The 19129-nt window shown below is 43.0% G+C and overlaps 1 protein-coding gene across 3 annotated transcripts in view; it reads right to left on the bottom strand.

Moving 5' to 3' along the window:
* Nucleotides 1-19129, bottom strand: part of CLOCK (clock circadian regulator) — a 204367-nt gene that overhangs the window by 84367 nt on the left and 100871 nt on the right. For all 3 annotated transcript variants that reach the window (XM_073608429.1, XM_073608431.1, XM_073608430.1), the window contains one exon: nucleotides 4235-4325. In XM_073608429.1, coding sequence (XP_073464530.1) covers nucleotides 4235-4254 — 20 coding nt within the window. In that variant the 5' untranslated portion in view covers nucleotides 4255-4325. The remainder of the gene's footprint in view (nucleotides 1-4234; nucleotides 4326-19129) is intronic.

The following is a 19129-nucleotide window of genomic DNA, read 5'->3' as shown; positions in this document are numbered from 1 at the left end:
ACCATCAGGCATTCTAGGAGCATAAATTACACATAGCATTTCTTGACTACCTCTTACACTTTTGAGCACCAGGACAATGGAAACACCCAAAAAATGACCAAATTTTAGAAAGTAAACACCCCAACATATATTCTATGAGGCAAATGAGTCTTTTCAACATGTCATTTTTTTCCATAAGTTTTTGGAAAAATGTGTAAAGAAAATGAAAAACGCATTATTATTATTATTTTTTTTTAACACAAAGTTGTCAATTTATAAGATATTTCTAACACATAGCATGTACATAGCAAAAATTACACCCCAAAATATATTCTGCTACTCCGGAGTATGGCGATGCCACATGTGTGAGACTTTTACACAGCCTGGCCACAAAGGCCCAACATGCAGGGAGCACCGTCAGGTGTTCTAGGGACATACATTTCAAGTCTAATTTGACAAGCTATTACACTTTTGTGAGGCACTGATGGGCACTGTAGTGGCATGGCTGTGGCACCGACGTGGCACGGATGAGCCATGGATGGGGGTGGATGAGCATGGATGAGCATGAATGTGGATGGATGAGCATGAATGTGAATGGATGAGCCAGGGATGGAGCATGGATGAGCATAAATGTGAATGAATGAGCCAGGGATGGAGCATGTATGAGGATGGATGAGCCAGGATGAGTATGAATGTGGATGGATGAGCCAGGGATGGAGCATGAATGTGGATGGATGAGCCAGGGATAGATACAGATCAGCGCTGCTGCACTGGCTCCAACCCCTCCTCACAGGCTGTACCGATCGGCATAAGGAGAGGGGAGGAGCCGAACTGGACATGCTCCGGTTTGTTTACAAGTGATCACGCCGTCATTGGACTGCGTGATCACGTGGTAAAGGGCCGCTGTCATTGGCCCTTTACCCCAATCCGTGACACGCCGGGTCTGGGAGAACAGATGGTCACGGACATTCCCAGGTGCGCATCCCAGGGGGCATACGGGAGCACGATTCTGGGAGGACGTTATAGTACGCCCTCCCAAAATTATGCGACTGCGCTGTAGCCGTTTTTTCAGCTATGGCCCGGTTGGCAAGTGGTTAAAGGTTTCAATCATGTCTCCCTTTCCCTTCTTACCTCTATACTGTACATATTAAGTTCTTGAAGTCGCTCACGATATGTTTTATCCCCCAGACCTTTCACCATTTTTGTTACCCGTCACTGGACTCAATCTATTTTATCAATATATTTTTGTAATTGACCTCTCCAGAACTGGACACAGTATTCTAGTTCTGGAGACCTCATATCGCACAATGAACGCTTTAAGATCCTCTTGCATTGGTATAGGGTCCCCAAAACCTTTCCCACATTTTTCCTGCAGTGCTAGCTTTGCTGGAGATAGGTGAGGGTTACCTTTAACAGATCTTTTGAATCTGCTCAGGTAAATACTATATTTTTCAACTGATAGATATCCAACCGACTGATAAGGCTGCAGTTTCCACCTTCTCTGGAGATTGATGCTGCTAAAACTTTTTAAAACAATCCCTATTTGCTGAATGCAGCAAAAATGTGCTAATATATTGGAAACAAACTACACCCCCCCCAGTAAATGGCTTTTGGTTATTAAAAAATTAACAAAATCAAAGAATCCACTGAATTGTTAATGTGTCATGGCATTATATTACCATATTTAAATGGATTAGAAACACTGCTCTCTGTAACTTTTTTTGTGCCTTATGACTGCAAAAACTTAAATCAGAAATTCACTTTATCACCATTGACACTTTTTAAATCTTATGCTGCTAGCATTAGTAAAAAGATATGAAAGTATTTATCGGCGTATAACACGCACTTTTTTCCCCTTAAAATCAGGGGAAAATCACGGGTGCGTTTTATAAGCCGATCCACTGCGATCCTGAGCTTCAAAATCGCCAACCGCGATTTGAAAATGTCGCCGCCGGCGCCGAAATACACAGAGCCGGTCCTCGGCTCTTTTCGGCTTCACTCGAGCGCCGCCCGAACCTAGCCGAGTGTACTCGGCTAGGTTCGGATAGCTCTGCTCACAGTCACGCCCATCCCGGGCGGGACTACGAGTGGAGCCGAAAGTGAACGAGAGCCGCCGAGAAGAGCCGAGGACTGTCTCTGTGTATTTCGGCGCCGGCGGCGCCATTTTCAAATCACGGTCGGCGATTTTGAAGCTCAGGATCGCAGGGGATCACAGGATTTTCAAACTGCGAGCTGCAAGGCTGCACTGGGGCAAGGCTGCACTGACAAGGCTGCACTGACAAGGCTGCACTGACAAGGCTGCACTGACAAGGCTGCACTGACAAGGCTGCACTGACAAGGCTGCACTGACAAGGCTGCACTGACAAGGCTGCACTGACAAGGCTGCACTGACAAGGCTGCACTGACAAGGCTGCACTGACAAGGCTGCACTGACATGGCTGCACTGACATGGCTGCACTGACATGGCTGCACTGACATGGCTGCACTGACATGGCTGCACTGAGAAGGCTGCAATGATGGGCATTTAAATGTAAGTTTTTTTCCCTTAAACTTCCCTCCTAAAAGTTTTTTTTTTGAGTTAAGGGTAGATGGACTCCAGGAAGTAAATGCATACGTGAATAATTTGCCCTTACTAAATGGCCAGCAATGCTAGGGGGTGTTTTATAAAAGTGATTTCCTGGCAAAATAAAGCATGGAAGCATGGAAACATGGACGGAAGGGTGAGTTTGCTTTGAATATTACAAATGAATTAAATGGCGTTTTTGATTTGTGGTGCTCAGCTGGAGTGTAGTTCCACTTTAAAATAAAATTACAAAAAGAGTTAATAATAAGTAGGTAAGAAACCTAAACCACATTGGATAAGCCACTTATTAATTGTGTAGTTGAACTAGAGCTGCATGATTCTGGATAAAATGAGAATCACGTTTTTTTTGCTTAGAATAAAGATCACAACTCTTTCGCGATTCTTGGCGTAATATCTTTCACATTATACAAAAGAATTGTGCTAACTTTACTGTTTAGCTTTTTTTAATTCATTGAAGTGTTTTTTTCCCAAAAAATAGCTTTTGAAAGACCACGGTGCAAATACAGTGCGACACAAAATATTGCAACAACTGTCATTTTATTCTTCAGGGTCTCTGCTAAAAAAAAAATCTATAGAATGTTTGGGGGTGCTATGTAATTTTCTAGCAAAGAATACAGATTTCAACTTGTAAGCAAAAAATGTCAGAAAAATGCTTAGGCTGGGTTCAGACTGGAGCACAGAGAGGCTCACAGCAGGAGTCCTGTACGTCTCCATGCACCATTACAGGTCTAATTTCAGCCTGAATTTTTGGCTGTATTTGGAACTGAAATGGACCAAAAAACGCACAGGACTCCTGTGCAACTGGCACCAGAGCCGCTGAGGAGATGTGTGAACCGGCTCCATAGAGAGCCGGTCACAATCTCCTGCTATGCAAATAGGATGCGGAGAAACCCGCATCCAATTCGCATAGGTGTAAACCCAGTCTTAGTCTTTAAAGGGTTTTTTTTTTTTTTTTTAGGTCAACAAGGATCCTGTTCAATTAAAGCATGTTATACAGCACAGTGCTTGTGCTGTGTCATTTGGTCCCCTGTAACATCTGGCTGATTCTGCCTGGTTCTGCCCTACCCTTTGTAAACCAACCACGGTGTATCATGGCTGCTGAGCCCTGACACCATGATCAGTTTACGTGCCTCCGTCATCCGCTCTCTCATCTGTGCTCTCCTCTGTCCTCTCCCCCCTCCTTGCCGGTCAGCTCCGTGTCCATGCCGCTCTACTCCCCGTCCCTTCCCCCTGCTGCTGAAATTACACACATTTTTACACCATCCTCTCTGTTTAATCATGTAATGTGCCCCTGTGTCTGTGCCTTATAAAAATAATGCAGCTATATACCCGTTTCAGAGCGCCGATCGGCGCAAATGATAAAAAAAAACAATGTATCTCAACGCTGAGCAATGTTGTGATAAACTTTGCTGGCTGCCTTTTTTTTTTGACAGCTGTCAGCTCTGATCAGAGAACGGCTCTGCACTGAATCGTGGAAATTCCAGATTAAGATCGTGAGGAGGGTTGAATCGACATCACGATTTGTTAACGATTAATTGTGCAGCTCTGATTTGAACTGAAGTGTAGAAAACTGGTGGTTCCAGAAACACAACTTTTTTGGCAACTGGTCCGTTTTAACAAAATCACGTCACACACTGCCAGACACAAGAAAGCTTCTATGAATGATATTACCTGTCAGTAATGGAGCTCATCTTATGGCAGCTTATGGAAAAGAGCAGAAAATGCCACACTTTAGCTTTGTAGGAGACATTTGTATGCTGGTCTGAAAAAAAATTGGAGGGTGCAAATTAGTAAACAGGTCTAAAACAAAAACAAAAAAACGGTTTATTTGTGATTAATAAGAAAAAAAACTGGCACTGAATTCTAAAACATGCAGGATAAGCCATTACTTAGGCAACAAACTAAAACTACATCTCTAATATTTAACCAGGACATCCAGTAAAATAAATCAGCCTAATCTTATGAGTTTCTCTCTTTTTTTACAGCAGTCCTTCCTCATGTTTACTTTCTGCTGGCGTAATCATGACCAGGCAGCTACCAATTTGAGCAAATAACATCCAGGAGCAAACAAAGTTCACAAGTAAGGCCTCATGCACACGAAACACCGGTGCAAACTCTGCTAAACACGTTTTTAAAAACTGAAACCGGCGTTTAGAAACGCACGTTATGCCGCGTTTGCATGCCGCGTTTGCGTCTAGAAGCGTCTGCAGAGCAGAGAATGACATTTTGCGACCCAACTTTGGGGCCCCGTATCTGGGGACCACTTAGTGCTAGGAACCCCAAATTTGGTGTGTTAACACAGTGGAACTAGCACTACAACATATCCAAATTTGGGGTTTCTAGTGGCCCCGAGATATGGGGCCCCAAAGTGGGGTCGCAAAATGTCAAGCACTTCTGCAGCAGAGAATGACATTTTCCGACCCGACTTTGGGGTCCCATATCTTGGGGCCACTTGGTGCTAGGAACCCCAAATTTGGATATGTTATAGTGTTAGTCCAACTGTTAGCGCACCAAATTTGGGGTTCCTAGCACCAAGTGGCCCCGAGATACGGGGCCCCACAGTCGGGTCGTAAAGTGTTCCTTTAAAAACACTTATAAAACGCAAACGCAGTAACAGTGTTTAGCCGCGTTTGACGTCTGAAACGTGGAAAGCTTTTGCGTCTGAACCCATTTTTTTGCTTCTGGAAAGACGAGATTAAACGCAACAGCCTAAAAACGCCAAAAAACGAGACTGTGTACATGGACACATACAGTGGCTTGCGAAAGTATTCGGCCCCCTTGAACTTTTCAACCTTTTGCCACATTTCAGGCTTCAAACATAAAGATATAAAATTTAAATTTTTTGTGAAGAATCACCAACAAGTGGGACACAATTGTGAAGTGGAACAAAATCTATTGGATATTTTAAACTTTTTTAGCAATTAAAAAACTGAAAAGTGGTGCGTGCAAAATTATTCGGCCCCTTTACTTTCAGTGCAGCAAACTCACTCCAGAAGTTCAGCGAGGATCTCTGAATGATCCAATGTTGTCCTAAATGACTGATGGTGATAAATAGAATCCACCTGTGTGTAATCAAGTCTCTGTATAAATGCACCTGCTCTGTGATAGTCTCAGGGTTCTGTTGAAAGCGCAGAGAGCATCATGAAGACTAAGGAACACACCAGGCAGGTCCGTAATACTGTTGTGGAGAAGTTTAAAGCCGGATTTGGATACAAAAAGATTTCCCAAGCTTTAAACATCCCAAGGAGCACTGTGCAAGCGATCATTTTGAAATGGAAGGGGTATCAGACCACTGCAAATCTACCAAGACCTGGCTGTCCCTCTACACTTTCAGCTCAGACAAGGAGAAGACTGATCAGAGATGCAGCCAAGAGGCCCATGATCACTCTGGATGAACTGCAGAGAACTACAGCTGAGGTGGGAGAGTCTGTCCATAGGACAACAATCAGTTGAACACTGCACAAATCTGGCCTTTATGGAAGAGTGGCAAGAAGAAAGCCATTTCTCAAAGATATCCATAAAAAGTCTCGTCTAAAGTTTGCCACAAGCCACCTGGGAGACACACCAAACATGTGGAAGAAGGTGCTCTGGTCCAATGAAACCAAAATCCAACTTTTTGGCCACAATGCAAAATGATATGTTTGGTGTAAAAGCAACACAGCTCATCACACTCAACACACCATCCCCACTGTCAAACATGATGGTGGCAGCATCATGGTTTGGGCCTGCTTTTCTTCAGCAGGGACAGGGAAGATGGTTAAAATTGAGGGGAAGATGGATGCAGCCAAATACAGGACCATTCTGGATGAAAACCTGTTGGAGTCTGCAAAAGACCTGAAACTGGGACGGAGATTTATCTTCCAACAAGACAATGATCCCAAACATACAGCAAAATCTACAAAGGAATGGTTCACAAATAAACGTATCCAGGTGTTAGAATGGCCAAGTCAAAGTCCAGACCTGAATCCAATCGAGAATCTGTGGAAAGAGCTGAAAACTGCTGTTCACAAACGCTCTCCATCCAACCTCACTGAGCTCGAGCTGTTTTGCAAGGAAGAATGGGCAAGAATTTCAGTCTCTCGATGTGCAAAACTGATAGAGACATACCCCAAGCGACTTGCAGCTGTAATCGCAGCAAAAGGTGGCTCTACAAAGTATTAACGCAAGGGGGCCGAATAATTTTGCACGCCCCACTTTTCATTTTTTTATTAGTTAAAAAAGTTTCAAAAATCCAAAAGATTTCGTTCCACTTCACAATTGTGTCCCACTTGTTGGTGATTCTTCACAAAAAATAAAAATTTTATATCTTTATGTTTGAAGCCTGAAATGTGGCAAAAGGTTGAAAAGTTCAAGGGGGCCGAATACTTTCGCAAGCCACTGTAGGATAACATTGAATGGGTTCAGGGGCAGTTGAAAAAAGTGTCCAACTGCCTCTGAACGTGCGTTTAACAGCGTCTCATGTGCATGAGGCCTAATACCAAAAACAGCAAAATAAAGCTTCAGGCGAACCGTAACAAGGATATTAGCCACTGTTTGCTTAAAGTAATATTAACCACTTCAGCCCCTGAAGGATTTACCCCCTTAATGGCCATTTTTTTGCGATATGGTACCACGTTACTATAACTGACAATCAGTGCGACGTCGTGCGACACTGTACACAAATAGAGCTTTCTTTTGGTGGTACTTTTATTTTTTGTATAAACAAAAGACCGACAATTTTGGGGGAAAAAAAATCACAATATTTTTTTACTTTCTGCTATAATACATATCCAAAAAAAAAATATGGGGGGCACCCAAGCAGGCACACACACGGAGAAGTGGTTTGGCCCTGCCCTCTCCTGATTGGCTCACTGGCTGTGACTGACAGCAGCGGGAGCCAACTGCGCTACTTTAACTGGTTAATTGCGCGGTCACAAAACCCTGTACACAAATTAAATTTATATAATTTTTTTCACAAACAGAGCTTTCTTTTGGTGGGATTTGATCACCTCTGCGTTTTGTTTACTTTATATTACAGAAACGAAAAAAGACTGACATTTTTGGAGAAAAAAAAAATATATATATATTTTTTACTTTCTGCTATAAAACCTATCCAATAAAAAAAAAAAAAAAAAAAAGGCAAAATGTATTCTGCTACAGGTCTCTGGTAAAAAAAATAAATAAATAAATCCCAATAAGTGTATATTGATTGGTTTGTGTGAAAATTATAAATGTCTACAAACTATGGTAAATATACACTGGATATATATATATATATATATATATATATATATATATATATATATATATATATATATATATACACATAATTATATTATAATATATATACACACACACACACATACACTAGTAATGGTGGTGATTAGCGACTTGTAGTGGGGATGTGAAGTGCGGCTAATGACACTGGCTGGGAAGGGGTTAACAACTCTGGGTGAATTGAGGGGTTAAGTGTGTGCCTAACAATAAAATAACGGAAGACTCTATATTTAATCAAGACCGGTGTAGAGAACTGAGAGAGGGGGGGTGTGGCCGACATGAGATGACATCTCTCACAGCTCCTGTGACTGATCCATTACCGATCCTCCCCCCAGCCTTTTCCCTGCCATATGTAGCTTGCCACTGATCCCGGGATCTCTGTGGAACCCCCGCAAGCCCTCAGCCCAAAGACACAGGGTAAGGAGGTCCCCAGAGATATAGTGTATTACACCCAGAAGATGAATGGGCTCACGGGGTCCGACAAAGCTGGACACTTACTGCACACAGAGCCTAGCCTCTCTGGGACACAAGCACAGGCGGCCATCTTAGCTGCACTCAGTGGGGATGAGGAGACAGATCAGGCTGATTCTATAGCCTAGGTCCAAAACAACCCAGACAAAAATGACCCAGCTCAGCCCACTCTGGCAGACATCCTCAGGGCAGTGAACATATGTAATGCCTCTGTAAACACTATGAAGGAGCAATTTGGAGGCATGCGGGAAGAAGCGTCACTGCTGTGACAGGACTTACGAAAAATCTGGGAGCGCACCACAGCCATGGAAAGCAGAGTCATTGAAATTGAGGATCAATTACCCCCCCATTGCAAGGGATACCAACTTAGCATACCAAATGGCGAAGGAAGCCAACGATAGAGCGAAAGATTTGGAGAATCATCTCAGACACAATAACATTTGCATAGTAGGTCTCCCTGAAAGGGTGAAAGTCAGATACCCTTCAGCATTTGTGGAAAGTTGGTTGCTTGACATATTTGGCAAGAATGTTTTCTCTTCCCTTTTTGCAGTGGAACGCGCTCATAGAGTGCCCTCTCGCTCACCCCAACCTGGGGGGCCACCTAAACCCATGTTGGCGAGATTGCTTCACAACCGTGACAGAGAAACCGTGCTGCGACAGGCAAGGGAACAAACTAACATTCAGCATAATGGCACCAGGGTGTCCTTTTATCCTGATTTCTCGGCGGGGGTTCAGGGCCACATTCTTTGATGTGAAACGCCAACTTCGGCTCCTACAAAATTGCCCTATGTTATATCCTGCTAAACTCTGAGTTACTGTGAGAGGTCAGGCGCAATTTTTTTTTGAGTCGGCCAAAGATGCCTCCAACTGGCTGGACTGCAATAAGCAGGCACTGAAACAGCGGGGGCAAGAAGGGGAGGAGGATTGATGCCTGATCCCTGGCTCTAGTATGGAACCCAAGTTATAACCCATCTTCACTACTTAATATCATTGCGAGGGAATTCTTTACACTTGTTCTACGGATGCCCTCTGGCTGGGGGACATAATATTTCAGCAGACCAAGATGAGAGCTACAGAAATCTTATTGTGGATTTACAATCTTTGACACTGTTTGCGCCTATGCGCTTGACTGAAGTTGCAATGTCCCACGCTGCCCTGTTGGTGGAGCAAGACGAACAATGGCAAGTTTGGTTTGCAATTCTTGAAAAACTTTTTCTTCAGCTGGAGTTCTCCCAGCGCTTTTGACACAGATGAAGATTTGGTTGGACAATATAGAAGATACAAGTTGCACTCAGGGCATTGCCTATCCTGATGGTACTCTGTGCCGCCGTCAACACACTAGCTTGTAACACTGACTCACCCTAATGCCCTGTACACACAGTCAGATTTTCCGATGGAAAAAGTGCGATCGGATTGTGTCGGAAATTCCGATCGTGTGTGGGCTCCATCTGACTTTTTCCGTTGGAATTTTCCGACACACAAAAAGTTTATAGTTTATACAGTGTAGGTTATAAAATTTTCCGACAACAAAATCCCATCGTTTAAATTCCGATTGTGTGCACACAAATCCGATGCACAAAGTGCCACGCATGCTCAGAATAAATTAAGAGACGAAAGCTATTGGCTACTGCCCAGTTTATAGTCAGGACATACGTGTTTTACGTCACCGCGTTTAGAGCGATCGGATTTTCCGACAACTTTTGCGGCCGTGTGAATGCAAGACAAGTTTGGCCCAAAATCCGTCAGGAAAAATCCGATGGATTTTGTTGTCGGAATGTCCGATCGTGTGTACAGGGCATTATGAATGGCAGGGATTCCTATATTGTCCTGGAATGTGAGGGGGCTCCACTCGCCTCTTAAAAGAACCAAAATATTTATGTGCCTCAAAAGATTTAACCCAGGGGTGTTTTGTTTTCAGGAAACCCACTTGACTGAGGAGATGATGAGATGTCTACAATACAACTGGGTGGGAAGGGCATATCACTCCACTCACACCTCCTATTCAAGGGGTGAGAGTGTTCTGATTCATGGGTCCTTGGACTACCAGGAGCTCAACACCAAAGTGGACCCGGAAGGGCGTTTTGTGTTTATTCACTGTCGTTTGGTGCACTAACCTGTATATTAGCTTGTGTATACATCCCTTATCCATTTACGGAAACGGTGCTTTGGTTCTTAATTTCCTACGTGGATGGCAGACCAGATGTCCCATTACTTGTCATTGGGGATTTTAATTGCTGTCTAGATCCTGTCTTGGATAGACACCCAGCCCCTAGCACCTCTGCCCTCTCCAGGAGTACCCCCTTGGCAAGGTTGTTGTAAGTGTTCCAAGCAATTTCGTGACTTGAAATATCCGAGAGCACTCAAGTCACGAAATTGCTTGGAACACTGGGTCTGAACAAGTTATTTCACTTTAAGGACTATAATCACCGAAAAACTGTTAACTGGGTTTTCTTTGCACTAATTTTGATTATAATATGTTTACTTGCACCAATTTTGATTAGAATATGTAACAGTTTGGCAACATACTTTTATATATGTTTATTTCGCACTGTTTAAGCAGAGTTTATTTATATTTATTGTTTGGATTATTTTGCAGTAGTAGAGTATATACATGTCTTACACATATACGGCATAGCTATTTCACTTTGTGGTGGCATATGGTGCAGACCTATCACAGCTGTAGGGGTCCTAGCTCACACCCCTTAATATAGGGTTCTGAGTGAACCACCACTGAAGACAGTTCCTTGTCCACAACTATTATTTATCTCTGCTGATATATACGGGTGCACGTGTATATATATATATATATATATATATATATATATATATGTGTGCAGGTACAGACAGACATATATATTTATGGTAACTAAGTTTCCCTGCGGGTACTAGGTACCTCTATTAGGATTATATTGGGGGAAACCACCTGTGAATACAACAAACCACCCCTCCCATACATTACCCCATAGGAAGCGCCATACCCCTTGTCAACACAATTTCACTATGAATCCTTGTACTGCTCTGGCAATGCTTTAATGCAGCAAGACCTAGACCAGGGATATGCAATTAGCGGGCCTCCAGCTGTTGCAAAAATACAAGTCCCATCATGCCTCTGGGTGTCATGCTTGTGGCTGTCAGAGTCTTGCTATGCCTCATGGGACTTGTAGTTCTGCAACAGCTGGAAGTCCGCTAATTGCATATCCCTGACCTAAACTAATACCTTCAACACATGGCATTCCCTAAACTGACAGCAGGCCAGAGGGAGGGGTTGGAAGCCCCACTTACCGTAGAAGAACTTCAGGAGGCAGTCGGTTTGTTTCCCAACTGCAAGGCGCCGGGAGAGGATGGGATCCCTATGGAAATATATAAACAGTACTCTACTGTCTTGCTACCACGTTTGCTACAGGTCTTTAATGTAGCCCTGGAGGGGGGAGTTCTTCCACCATCCATGTGGAAAGCAAACATCATATTACTTCTTAAGCCGGGTAAGGATCCAGTAGACCCGGGATCCTATCGACCAATTTCGTTGCTGCAAAGCGACGTCAAGATCCTGGCAAAGGTGTTGGCAATACGGCTGAATAGAGTTATTACCTCCCTTGTACATGATGATCAGGCAGGCTTCATGCCCAACAAGTCCACAGCCATTAATTTAAGAAGGTTATTTCTGAATCTGCAATCCGCAGCGGACAATTTGGGGAGCAGGGCTCTGCTGTCACTAGATGTCACAAAAGGTATTTGATAGCATAGACTGGAATTACCTGTGGGTAGTGTTGGAGCAGTTTGGGTTCGGGCCTGTGTACATATCTTGGGTACGCTTGCTGTACAGACAGCCGGGGGCTACTATTATTGGCATAATTTTGCGTTGAGAAGGGGGACGAGGCAAGGCTGCCTGCTGTCCCCTCTTCTTTTTGCACTGGTTATCAAGCCTTTGGCCATCAGGGCTAACCCACATATTATAGGATTTTGTTATGGCAACCTGCAGGAAAAAGTGATGTTATATGCCGACAACACATTACTCATGCTGGGATATACTGCCACTTCACTGCGGGAGGCCATGATAACCATAACAAAATTTGGTACTTTTTCTGGTTTGCATATCAACTGGACAAAATCTGCTTTGCTACTGCTGGATGGGGATGCTACATAATCAATTGCCTCTTCATGTCCAATACCCATTACTACATCCTTCAAGTACTTGGGGATCCAGGTTACCTCAAACCCACGGAATTTTAGCCATCGAAACATTTCACCTTTACTTCAAAGGTTTACGTAAAGGGTCAAAACGTGGAAAAACCTCAGTCTATCGGTGGCGGGCAAGGTGAACTTGATAAAAAATGATTCTCATGCCACAACTGCTTTACTGTCTTCACAATGCCCCAGTGGTTGTCCCTTTAAAAATCTTTAGAATAGTGAACTCTATCTTCCGGAAGGATAGACCACCTAGGATCAAGCTAGAATATCTCCAAAGAGGATGGTGGGCTTGCATTGCCCAACCTGTGGTTGTATTACTTGGCTGCACAGCTGCAACACCTTATTGGTATATTCAAAGCTGAAGGGGAGCCCACACACAAGCCAGGTGGTTCTTCCCAGGCAATTATTCTCTAAACCATTGGTAGGGGTCCCATTCTGATGGCACTGGAAGCTCTGGATTTTGCAAAGCCGCATAAAAAGTACCCAACATACAGTCTCATTCAAAAGGTGTGGAACAAGTGCAAATACATCCAGCAGGCCGATGGATACACTGACTATAGCCCTATTTGGTTTATCGATACTTACACTGAATTGGCCAAACTGCAGGCTGGGGCCCGGTGGAAATCCTACGGGGTTACACACCTTAAGCACATATTTCGAAATGGAGTGCTCTGGACCCTCATAGCATTACAGGTGGAATATAAGTTTCCGACTTCAATGCACTTTTACTATTTACAGCTCCAGCATACAGTTAAGGCACAGAGTAAATCCTCGGAGTGGCATCTTTCACTGACCCCAGTGTTTTGCCTCATCAGGGATGCTGACTCATCTAAGGGTTTTTTTTTTCCCAATGTTATGCCATACTTTTACAATCCTACTTGGGGAAGCATCCCCTGAAAGTAAGGGAGAGGTGGGAGAGGGATGTAGGCCAGATGGATGGGAGGAGATATTTCAGGCGGTGAGCATCTGTTCATTGAACGTAGCACATGCTTTACTCAGCTGTATATCATACTGAGGGTGTACTACACACCACACAGACTGCAGCTGATGAACTTGCAGGATGAGGCCACATGCACAAGGTGTAAACGTGATCATGGCGACTTTATTCACCTTTTGTGGCAAAGCCCCAAACTGCATACTTATTGGGCTGGAATGGGGAATACCGTTAATTCTGTATTTCTTTACCTCTGGACCCGAGAGCTTGCCTATTGGGAGCATTGGAAGAATATGACTGGGAGGTGTATACTAGAGAGGCCATTCATAGAGTACTTTTCCAGGCCAGGAAACTGATTATGGTGCATTGGAGGTCAGAAGATCCCCCATCAAGAAGAGAATGGATCCATAATATCGAGGAACTATTATGTATGGAGAAACTTATATACCAACATAGGGGGAGCACATGGAAATACGAGAGATTGTGGGCTCCATGGTTGGCTACACCAGGGCTTGGCCCGGTGGACTTGGTCATAGATAGGCTTCTGGGACTGAATGTGGAATGAGGAACAGTTTAGACAGGATAAAAGGGGGTATTATCTGATGTGGAAGTGTAGCGTTTACTGTGGTACGTTTTTGTTCTATGCTCGTTTTGTTATGTACTTTAATGTAACACTGCAAATGGCTGTCTACCAATCTTCATTTAACCATTTCAGCCCCGGAAGAATTTACCCCCTTCCTGACCAGAGCACTTTTTGCAATTCGGCACTGCGTCGCTTTAACTGACAACTGCGCGGTCGTGCGACGTGGCTCCCAAACAAAATTGACGTCCTTTTTTTCCCACAAATAGAGCTTTCTTTTGGTGGTATTTGATCACCCCTGCGCTTTTTATTTTTTGCGCTATAAACAAAAAAAGAGTGACAATTTTGGAAAAAAAAGCATTATTTTTTACTTTTTGCTATAATAAATATCCCCCAAAAATATATAAAAAAAACAATTTTTTTCCTCAGTTTAGGCCGATACGTATTCTTCTACATATTTTTGGTAAGAAAAAAAAAAAAAAAAAAAAAAAAAATCGCAATAAGCGATTATTGATCGGTTTGCGCAAAAGTTATAGCGTTTACAAAATAGGGGATTGTTTTATGGCATTTTTATAAATTTTTTTTTTTTTTTTTTTTAAATGGCGGCGATCAGCGATTTTTATTGTGACTGCGACATTATGGCAGACACATTGGACATTTTTCACACATTTTTGGGACCATTGTCATTTATACAGCAATCAGTGCTATACAAATGCAGTGATTCCTGTGTAAATGACACTGGCAGTGAAGGGATTAAACACTAGGTGGCATTGTAAGGGTTAAGTGTGTCCTAGGGGCGTGTTTCTAACTGTAGGGGGGATGGGCTGTGTGTGACACGTCATTGATCTCTGCTCCGATGACAGGGAGCAGAGAACAGTGACACTGTCACTAGGACATTTACATTAGCATCTCCCCGTTCTTCCTCCCCGTGAGGCGATCGCGGGTATCCCCGCGGCAATCGAGTCCGCGGGACCCGCGACCCGACCCTAACAGAGCTTGACGCACGCGCCCGCTGGCCGCCTCTTAAAGGGGAATGTACAGGTACGCGATTCTGCCTGCACGTGCCCTTCTGCCGCATTATATCTGCGTGAGGCGTGAGGCAAGCGGTTAATATAACTTTTTTGTTGGAGTAAAAAAAAAAAAAAAAAAAAGAACTGAGAGAAATATTCAGACTGTCAGTGTTGTCATTTTTTTGGCATGGTTATTCATTTTCTGTCTTCAATACTTTATGACACAGACATGACACATCAGTCATGTTGCTCTCTGTTGTACAATGATTAATATTATATTGACAACTATTTTCATAATCGATTATTTGTTTCGGCCCTAAAAATGTCCATGTCATCCTCCTATAATAGCTATAGAATGACTGAGCAGCTTGCCGTTTTCCATTTTTAATACATGATGGGAAAAACACCACAAGGCCAATATAGACATTTAACAAGAGTTTAAGTAAATTTGCTTAAACTCTGAAGAAAACTCTGATGAAATGCTCATTTACCTTGAAGTAATATAAAGCCCTCTGTTTTCTAACCAGTTCCAGTCTGGGCCAATTCTACCATTCTCTCATACATGTAAAAAATAGAATTTTTTTGCTAGAAAAATTACTTTGAACCTCCAAACTATATATGTGTATATTATAAATATTTTTTAAGCAAAAGACTCTGTAGAACTAAATGATTGTTGTTGCAATTTGTTATGTTGCCCAATATTTGCGCAGTGGTTTATCAAACACAAATGATCAGAAAAAAAATAAAATAAACAACACACTTTAACCACTTCAATACGAGGCACTTTCCCCCTTCCTGCCCTGGACAATTTTCAGCTTTCAGCGCTGTCACACTTTGAATGACAATTGCGCGGTCATGCAGCACTATACCCAAACTACATTTTTATCATTTTCTTCCCACAAACCTTTCTTTTGGTGCATTTGATCACCTCTGCGATTTTTATTTTTTGCGCTATAAACAAAAAAAAGACCGACCATTTTGAAAAAAAAAAAACTGATGGGCACAGATAGGCGGCACTGGATAGGCAGCACTGATGAGGAGCTACTGGCAGGCATGACTGAGTGGCATCTGAAGGGCACTGACAGGCATTACTGATGGGGCGCTGATTGGCACTGGCAGGCATTTATTATGGGGCACAGGCTGGAAGGTGATGGGCACTTATTGGCAGTTGATGGGCACATCCCCCCCCCCCCCCCAACAGGGAGAGTCGCAGATTGGCTCTCCCTGTCAGCGTGAACCAAGGAAAGCCTTTTACCGGTACTTACTGGTTCACGCGATGATCAGCTGTGATTGGTCACAGCTGATCACGTGGTAAGAAGCCTCTGTCAGAGGTTCCATACCACAATCAGAGTTGCGGTGTGTCAGACTGACATACAGCACCTCCGATCCCCCCGGGGGGGCGCACGCCGGCTTGTTATCCTGATCACGTCATATGATGTCCGATCAGGATAACTAAACCACTTTGTCGCCATCATATTGCTATATGGCGGGCGGAAAGTGGTTAATGAGTTTTAGTGAACACGAACACAATATAATACCCAATTTATTTGATAATAGATGATGTTACACTGAATAGATACCCAACATGACATGCTTTAAAACTGCGTACACTCATGGAATGGCACCAAACACCTAAAAATCTCCATAGGTGACGCTTGAAAAACCTTTACAGGGTACCAGTTTAAAGTTACACAGGAGGTTTGGCGCTAGAATTAATGCAGACATTTGTGGCGATACCTCACGCGTGTGTTGTGATCACCATTTTTGTATGTATACTGGACCTACATGCGTGTTTGCATTTGCGAGTAAGCACAGGGGAACAGGGGCCCTTTATATTTTTTTACATTTTATCAGTTATTTAAATTTTTTTACACTGCACCTTCAATTTTTTTTTGGATCAACTTTATTGCTATTGTATGGGCCGTGGCAGGTCCTCTTTATGAAGCGATCTGGGAGATATTAAACCCCATATCTCTCCGCTGGCCTCCAAAACAAGATCAGTTTGATCAGATGCTTTCAGAAGCCGGTACCTGTTTGTGTACTTCAAACTGAAATCCTCATTGCTTCCGGTGTCTGAAATCACAGATAGAAATATGAATGACAGTTACTTTCACTCTGTATACAGCATCAGATAGGCATTCTTAGCAGAACCCTCCCCCCGGATGGGATGGGAGAGCCCAGTAAAGGCAGTGTTCCCTCGATCATTGCTGCAGCTATAACTGAGATATTACCTTCTCATCCAAGGACATATAGGTATGTCATGTGGACAGGAAATGGTTAAACACTCTCAGATTCTGATTTAATCATTAATGAGTATGCAGCTTCTTTATCTGTTAATCCTTGCCTATGTACAAGTTTAAGCTTGTGCCATGACCGCTGCTCAGGTTTATCGTTTCAGGGTGGCTCTTTTCTCTTGCAGCATCCTATTGAGCCACCCTTGAATGCAAGGACTAGAGTTGTATAACTACACTGTGTGCATCAGTAGAAACACACAACCCCATAAGTCTAGCATGGTAAGGCACTCTCCTGCTCCTCCCCTCTTCCTTCTCCAGGCCAACAGACTGGCTGGAGACTGCACTGTCCACTGTTAACCCTTTCCTGTGAAGATGGGAAGTTGAATGAAGCAGCAGGGTGAGAAGAGGAGCCAGCAGCATTGAAATATGTAAGCGCTGGGGTAAGAAGTTTAACAAATAGTTTACTGGGGAATATTTTATATGTTCTAACCTAAAAAAAAAAAAAAATATATAATATGGATGGATAGGCGAGTTTGCCTTAAATATTATAAAAGTTAAATAGCATTTTTGGTTTGGGGTACTCAGATGCACTGTAGTTCTGCTTTTAGTATGGAGGAGGTGTTCTGTAGAATATAGTTGTACTTACAGTAAATATGCTTAAAAAAAAAAATAACACTAATGCAGCCACTACATCTAAGGGCTAGTAATCTGCAATGTATTATTTATGCATCATTTTGCTCTGCATTTCTTTATCCACTTGCAGACTGTAGGCCATCATATGATGTCCTCGGTTGACAGTGGTTATACCGGGATGATGCCTGCAGCTACAGGCATAATCCTGGCTTTAAAATTTTCAGCCGGCGGTTGCCTTTAGGGCAGAAGCAATTTGAGTGACTCTACAGCCACTCAATCACTTCTGCGGGCAGCGGAATGTGGTCCCCCTCCTGCCGCTGCCTCTCCCGTGCTCTCATGTCCGATTGCGGAGCCCAGAAGCGCTCAGACCGGCGGCGATGGCTACACAGAACAGAGACAGAGGAACGGACATTGTTTCTCCCTCTCTGCGACCCTAGACACCGGAAGTGACGAGGATTTTGGCACTTCCAGTTACGCCTCTGTTTACCTGGCCACTAGCAGCTGTGAAAGCAATCAGACCGATATGTGTCTGGTCGGCTGCATTGGAGGACACAGGAGAGATTTGGGGTCTAATAGACCCCAGAACTCTCCATAAAGAGGACCTGTCATGGCCGATGTTGTCACAAGAGATGTTGTTCATCCTTAGCAATAAAGTTAATAAAAAAAAGAAAAGAAAAGAAATGAAAGGAAACCATGTAAAAAAAAAAAAAAAAAAAAAAAAAAAAAACCTTTAAATTAAAATAAATCAACATTAAACGCACCCCGCCCCCGTGCTTATGCGCAAATGAGAACGCATACGTAAATGTGATCGGTGATTGCACCAAATATGAGGTATCGCCGCGAACATCAGAGTGAGAACAATACTATAGTTTGGTGCCATTCCACAGGCATATGCAATTTTTTAAAGTGTGAGATGTTTAGTATTCATTTAATTGGTGTAACATCTTTTACATTTTACCAAAAATGGGGTTTTATATCATGTTTGTGTGCAATAAAATTCATCAAAGTGTATGTTTTCCCCTTTTCTTGTTAAAAAAAGTGTATGTTTTCCCAAAAAAAGGCATTTGAAAAACCTCTGCGCAAAAACCAAGTGCCAAAAAATTGCAAAACCCACCACTTTATTCTATGGAGCCTCTGCTAAAAGAATATATATATATATATATATAATGTTTGGGGGTTCCAAGTAATTTTCTAGCAAAAAAAAAAAAAATACAGGATTTTCACATGTAGGAGAGAAGTGTCAGAACTGGCCCGGTTGAC

Source organism: Aquarana catesbeiana, linkage group LG01 (assembly GCF_042186555.1).
Source record: "Aquarana catesbeiana isolate 2022-GZ linkage group LG01, ASM4218655v1, whole genome shotgun sequence".
Classification (NCBI taxonomy): domain Eukaryota; kingdom Metazoa; phylum Chordata; class Amphibia; order Anura; family Ranidae; genus Aquarana; species Aquarana catesbeiana.
The sequence above is the reverse complement of the archived record's forward strand: the minus strand, read 5'-3'. Positions and strand labels throughout refer to the sequence as shown.